The sequence below is a fragment of the Sinocyclocheilus anshuiensis genome, unplaced genomic scaffold (assembly GCF_001515605.1).
Source record: "Sinocyclocheilus anshuiensis isolate Anshui unplaced genomic scaffold, SAMN03320099.WGS_v1.1 scaffold115, whole genome shotgun sequence".
NCBI lineage: Eukaryota > Metazoa > Chordata > Actinopteri > Cypriniformes > Cyprinidae > Sinocyclocheilus > Sinocyclocheilus anshuiensis.
Genome location: NW_015548219.1, coordinates 582,982 through 589,782, shown reverse-complemented (window position 1 = coordinate 589,782; position 6,801 = coordinate 582,982). Strand labels below are relative to the sequence as shown.

Sequence of the window (6,801 nt, the reverse complement as noted above, 5' to 3'; positions counted from 1 at the left end):
TATATATATATATATACGTTTGTTACTGCAAAGCTGAATGTTCGGCAGTTATTACTCCAATATTCAGTGTTACACGATCCATCAGAAAACATTCTAATATGCTGATTTTGTCATTTTTTCATGATTCTTTGATGTATAGAAAGTTGACTGAACATCATTTATTTAAAACATTTTTTATATAAATGTCTTTACTGTCACTTCTGATCAGTTTAACGTGTCCTTGTTGAAAAAAGTATTTCTTTCTTTCTTTCAAATCATATTCACCCCAGACTTTTGAATGGTAGTGTTTCCAAGATGCTTCAAGAAACCTACCTGCAAAGCTACAGTACTGTTAAAAGTTTTAGGCACTTGTGTAAAAATGCTGTAAAATGAGGATGCTGTCAAAAATAATGGCATAAATAGTTTTTCTTTGTCAATTAACTTCTATTAACTAAATTAAATCAACATTTGGTGTGAGCATCCTTTGCGTTTAAAGCAGCTTTTGCCCTTTTGCATAGTTTTTCAGGTAGGTCTATTGAAGCATCTTGGAGACGTTGCCACAGTTCTTCTGGATTTAGTCTGTCTCAGTTTGTTCTGTTTCTTCATGTCATTCCAGACAGACTGGATGATGATATCAGATCTCTGTGTGGAGCACTGGCTGTTGTCAGACAAAAATCTCACTGGATTATTACAATTAATGGCAAAACGAATGTTTGGAAATGCAAACTGATATTTCCTACTGACTCACTACAGCAAAAGATAGACATAACTGACTTAAAACCATTTTTTATCTGGTGAAAATACTCAGTTCGAATAATTTTGGCCAACACTGTGTATCAAAAATACAGTAATATATATATACACCTCACTTCCGCTATATTGTGTAACAATGTGGTCTTTTAGTAGGCGTTTCCCTCCCACCTCCACTTCCTCTGTGTGACACCGCAAGCACATATGCAATTAGAGTCACTCACAGCAATAATTGGAACTGTCAGCTGTCATATCGATTATATTTTAAGAGTAAAAATAAGGGCCCAAGACTTTCAAGGTTGATCCTTAGTAGATCATGTGAATCAAGAGGCCTTCAGTGTCACTTTCAAGACTATTTGGACATGGATTTCTATGAACTGTTAGCCCACATCTATGGCATCACTGTAAACTAGCCCAGCGAGATTGAGGTTACAGGCTACTGTTTGTGTCGTGCTTTGTTGGTTGTTTTTCAAATGGTAGTAAATGAGAGCAGTAGGGTTTTGTTATTCCTTTGGTCACTGAGGGTGTCTCTGTTGATAGGAGTCCTCTGGTGTGCATCACGCCCGATGTAGTGGAAGCCACATGCGGCTGTCTCCTCGCCCAGGCTGAAGAGGCACAGAAGGAAGCGTACACTTCGGCTCACGCTGAGAGAATGATTTTGGAGGAGTTCGGCCAGTGCCTGACGCAGATTGTCCGATCAATATTCAAATCCAGCAGCGTGCAATTCAATGAGTAGCTGGGGAACAAATGCTTAGTGTTACGATTGATCCAGATGTGCTTTGGTTACCAACAAGTGTTGTTTTCATTTACTTCAACGTTAAGAGATGCAGATCGTCACGACTTTAATAGCACATTTTATTTATAGTTATTTATATATTATTATATATATTTTTTTACTATTTATTCATTTATTTATTAATCGTTCCTTTATTTTCTTTTCATTCCCACCACTTCACATCTGCAGGATTTTAATGGAACATTTTATTTATCTAAAAATTATTTAAATTATTTTTGTTATTTAAATGATTCCAACCACGTTTTTATTGGCAGTACGTTGATATTATTGTATAGTATATTGTATTTATAGCCAAAAGGCAAAATCTCTGACAAAACCTTGCTTTTAAACAATTTGAACAGGAGCAATGTTTACATAGTTTTTTTCTACATTACCTGTTGCTTGTTCTGGAATATTTTATCCTGTTTGGAAACTTGATCTCGGTTCTTGCATTACAAATTTAGCGTGGCATTTTAATTTTGCCATTTGTGGTTGTTTTCTGTAATGGAGCTATCACTGTGTTTATGCATCAGTGACTTTTTTTCTGTGTCAGTATTTATTTATTTAAATATAAATGTATGTTACTTGAAAATTATTAAAATATTTATTATTACTTATATATATTTTTTATAGTTCCATTCATTCCCACCACTGCACATCTGAATGATTTTAATTTAACATTTTATTCATATTTATATATTTTAATATAAATGTTATTTAAATATTATTTTAATTTTTAATATAATTTATATTACCACATAACCTGCTGCTTGTCCCGAAACCTTGTTTACTGTTCAAAAACTTGATCTTGGTTCTTGTGTCAGGGAATTTCGAACAGGTTCTCAGTGCAGTCATTTCCATGCATTAGAAATTTAGTGTGGCATTTTCATTTTGCCATTTGTGGATGTGTTTTTCTGTAATGGAGCTGTCACTGTGTTCATGCATCAGTGACTTTTTTTCTGTTCCAGTGATATATATATAAATTGACTGACATCCTGCTCTTTTTTTTTAAATCATTCCATTTCTTACATTTTTATCTTAACACTTACCAAATCCCACTTCAGTTCAAATTTGACATCGCCTTTTATGCAAGCAACTCAGTTCGGATTCAAGGTTGAGACACTTTTAGGAGAAACATGAGTGTTTTTCCTCATGTGTAGAATTTTAGAGACACAGCTGTAGGGTAAACCTCACTGTATTGATTTTCATTATGGCAGATGCTCTTGACGTCAGGCGTTTGTGCAGGTTAATGTAGAGAGCGTTCCCATGATAGGACAAGGTGCAAGCAAGTGATGTCTCTCGCAGGGGGTTGTATCGAACCTTGGGTCCTGTTGTTAAAGAAGGACATAAATAGAGGAGTAGAGAACTGGACCACTCAGATTTGTTTAGTTCTTCTGATCAAAAACCATTCTTGATCCGACAAAAATGGTAAATATGCATATATCTATTTTTATGTGCATACATTAGCATAGAATAACATAATTTTTCATCTATTTTCTTTTCATAGATATCAAGAATGTGGATTTTATGGACGTGCACAGTGATATTTTTACTGGTCAGAGAGTGTCATTGCATTCAAAAGGTAAGTTTTTTTGAGTGTGAAATACCTTTTTATTATGATTACATATGCTGTTTCTTTTACTTATTTACTGTTTATGTCTTTTAATAGACCACGTTATCTAAGAACTGGGGACCACAGTCAATGCTTTACCTGAAGGGAAAACGTGAGTGTTGCGGAAGTAATCAAATCGATTGCCTGTTATTGCTGATCCGGAGTGTTTGTTTTAGCTGATAATCTTCCGTTTTGAATATAAGTGTCCAGATTTTGATTGCTTGCCGTATTTGTATTGACTTTCCCTTTCTCCCCCCAGATGGAAGACGGTTTGTTCCTGACATTGATGATATTATTTCAAGTTCAGGGTTGAAAAGCTGGTACGCAGTTCTCAAAGGTGTGGATCAATAATTCCTTAATATGTGAAATTGGTGCAGATGCTGTAGATAAATTAAGTAATTTTGACTGCTGTGTTTTCTTGAAGGGTTTCAGAAACTCAAGTCGCTGAATGCAAGAAAACAATCAGGATTGTTCACAATGCAGAACTTTGTTATCCGTTAACTTTTTGTAAAGTGTGCCATATTTTGTAATGTTTAAGATTCAAAATAAATCTATTTATGTCAAATATGTGGGAGAATTTTTGTTTTATATTTATTTGTTTTACTGTTTAGATAGGGCTTTATATATTTTAGGATTGATGGTATATGTTCTGACAGTGGTGTTAGTCATGTTTGTTTATAAATAAAAAATATAAATCAAACTTTGGTTGATGTGTCAAGATAACATTCACACTGAAGCTGACTCACATGCCTAGTTGTGTCAGTTGTATGTGGTTATTTTAATCCACATTTGTTTCAGTGGCTTTTCACTTTTAGTTGCACTTTTCTTAATAAACTGAGGTCATTGTATGTACATACAAACATTACTCCATGCGACCCAGCTGAGTTACTTCAGATGATCTTAAATACCTCATAGATGATTCACAGCCAAAGTCCAACAGCTGCAAAAGGAGAAATCAGATCATGTGAGCCAGACGTGTCGCCTGCTCAGAGAGCAATGGCTCCTTTCACTGCCCTCAAATGCACTTCAGTGTATTCAATGGAAACACAATGGGAGATATTCTCTCTCACTATGAGTTCTGGTTAACAGTGTAGATTAATTAATAAGCTCTGCAAAGCAAGTAAGCTCATATTTCTCTGTCTCTGTGGCCATGCCTTTAGCCAGTTTCACTTTGTCAGGTTCACATAACTTTGCAGCAAGCCATTTTGAATATGTTTGTGTTGTAATTTAAGTATTTGTAAGAATGGACTTTCAGATATATGCTCAGGTATAGCTCAGGCACTTTAACATTATAACTATTACTTGATTGTGTACACAGTGGCAGGAAAATTAACTTAAGGGATGCAAATAAATGGTTTGCAAAATTTATTACTAATATTTGCTCATGTTTGTAGTTTTCCCACTAAATATGATGTCAATTCCTAGATAATAAAAGATTGGCTTTTTTTTTTTTAAATCAATCAAAATTCACACCTGCACTATAGTTTGATTAAAAACGATGTTTTTCATCTTTAAAAGTGAGTATAATATTTATCCAATATGTTAAAACTGCTGTATTTTTTTTAAGTATCTTATGCTCACCAAGCTAGGCTACATTTAATTGATTGACATTTAATTAATACAATTAATTGATACAGTAAAAATAGTAATGCTGTGAAATATTGCAATTTAATATAATTTATTCCCGTGATGGCAAATCGGAATTTTCAGCATCCACGATCCTTCAGAAATCATTCTAATTTGATGCTAAAAAACATATTGCCGTTGTTGAAAACAGTAGTATTTTTTTCTGGATTCTTTGATGAATAGAGAGTTTAAAAGAACAGCATGTTTTAACTGCTCAATAAAACTATTTCTTTAAAAACGGTCATGTATATGATGGGGACATTGCTTGTTATATATCAATAGCTCCATCTTCTGGTACATTACTGGTGAGGCTGAAGGAACTCTAAATGGTTAACCAATATTAACAGTTCCAACGCAGTACATCTAGAAGTCTGCGTAGGCTATATTTTGAAATGCAGGTTCGAAATTCAGCCATTTAACGAGAACAAGAAAATCGATACGTTTACCCACTAAATAAGGTTCAGTATACATATACAATACAAATCAACACTGAAATGTAACAAAATAACGTAAACAAAATGGGGATTAAAAAAAATCAATTAAAAAAGTTGGAAAAAACGAAAAAAATAAAAAAATCATAACATAGGCTGCATTTCGTGCCTTCTGGTTGTTGTGGTTCAGTCCTTCCGTTTTAAAGCCTTGTACAGAAGCCTATTAATTTAAAGACGTCTTGCTGGTTGCAGGCACAAAATAAAACGCTCTCCGTCTTGGTGCGTCTTCACGCAAACAGAATCGGACAGCCAATTAAACAGAAGGAGCTTATCACACGCGCAGCGGATGGGCAAACACACACATTTCTTTTTCCCTCACCCTGACTTTAAAAAGGACTTGGCAGGTGTACAAGAAATTGCAGCTCTGACTTTCCCTGTAGGGCGCATTTCCAGACCACTCGAGCCGTGCGCGACAGGAGCATTCACTTCAGCGTTTGGATATATCCAACAACAGAACGATGTCAGGCTTGAATCGCTCGCTCAATCTGCTGAGGGCTGTGTTGAGACATCAAATCATCCCTAAAGCTAATATTTCAGCCAAACCAGCCAAACATGTGCTCTCCGCTGGGGTGAGTATGAGTTAACTTCACTTGCTGCGCACTTTGATCAGACTCAGTGCGCGCAAGAGCGCGACGGCCTGTGAAATACATTGAAATCGTTTTTACATGTAATGCCTGAATGGGCGAAGCTATAAAACGTTTTAAGTATGACATGAACACCTGTAGGCTATATAAATAATATCTGAGCCAGTATAATTAAAAGTGAGACTCCGATAACGCCATTGTTCGTATATGTGCGCTCACGTAGTGTGGAAATGGCGCGCCGCACGCGAGTCTGTTTTCTGTCGTATCAACATTTTTGTAGCCATAAAACTAAGAAATTAATATTACAGTCTTTAATTAATGTTTTAAATGCTTCGTGCCCTTGTACGTTTCTGGAAAACAGCCAATTTTATGACCTTCTCGGACAAATAAAGTCGTCCTGTTGGGAAATCCAGCGCTTCATTCGATGGTCTTGCAGTTGTTTGCTGGTCTGTTATCCTAGACCAGCTTAAAATGACACTGTATTTGTTCGGTACGAATAAGTGTACCATTACACCCCTAGAAAACATTTAAAACACCAAAGCTGCACTTACCTGCATAAGAATGTGTCTGAGCAAAAGCTGTTGTTGTAAATAGGGAGCTTTTTCATCATCTTCTTTTTTGGCGATTGAAAGAGTTAGCAGAGCGGGAAATAACGGATATATTTTCAAAAGTTCAGTAATCCACCAATAGGAATAAGGGAAGACACAAAGCAACCAATAGCATTGTTGAATGGTCTGAGATGTGGACTGCCACTAACCTGCCAGCAGTTTATATGTGTTTTTCCAAATAAAAGCCAAATGTTAACCATAAGTTAACATATTCCATGGTGTGCCATAGCCAAGCCACATATGGCTCTCTGTTGTGTGCTATCATCTGGACCATATACCCCCCAAAAATTGTCATCCAAAAGAAAATTCCCTCCAATTCTAAATCCATGGCAAAACATATACGGTTAAAGTTTGGCCCATATGTGCTCAACCTTGC

The 6,801-nt window shown here is 35.7% G+C and overlaps 2 protein-coding genes across 2 annotated transcripts in view; both read left to right on the top strand.

The window, feature by feature from the left end:
• The window catches only part of tesmin (testis expressed metallothionein like protein), a 5,713-nt gene extending 4,139 nt beyond the window's left edge, over positions 1 to 1,574 (top strand). Inside the window, exon 12 of the mRNA XM_016441055.1 lies at positions 1,270 to 1,574. Within this exon, the coding sequence (XP_016296541.1) occupies positions 1,270 to 1,465 (196 nt within the window). The 3' untranslated portion in view covers positions 1,466 to 1,574. The remainder of the gene's footprint in view (positions 1 to 1,269) is intronic.
• A 3,894-nt stretch (positions 1,575 to 5,468) lies between these two features.
• The window catches only part of LOC107654124 (cytochrome c oxidase subunit 8B, mitochondrial-like), a 6,683-nt gene continuing 5,350 nt past the window's right edge, over positions 5,469 to 6,801 (top strand). Inside the window, exon 1 of the mRNA XM_016441052.1 lies at positions 5,469 to 5,802. Within this exon, the coding sequence (XP_016296538.1) occupies positions 5,692 to 5,802 (111 nt within the window). The 5' untranslated portion in view covers positions 5,469 to 5,691. The remainder of the gene's footprint in view (positions 5,803 to 6,801) is intronic.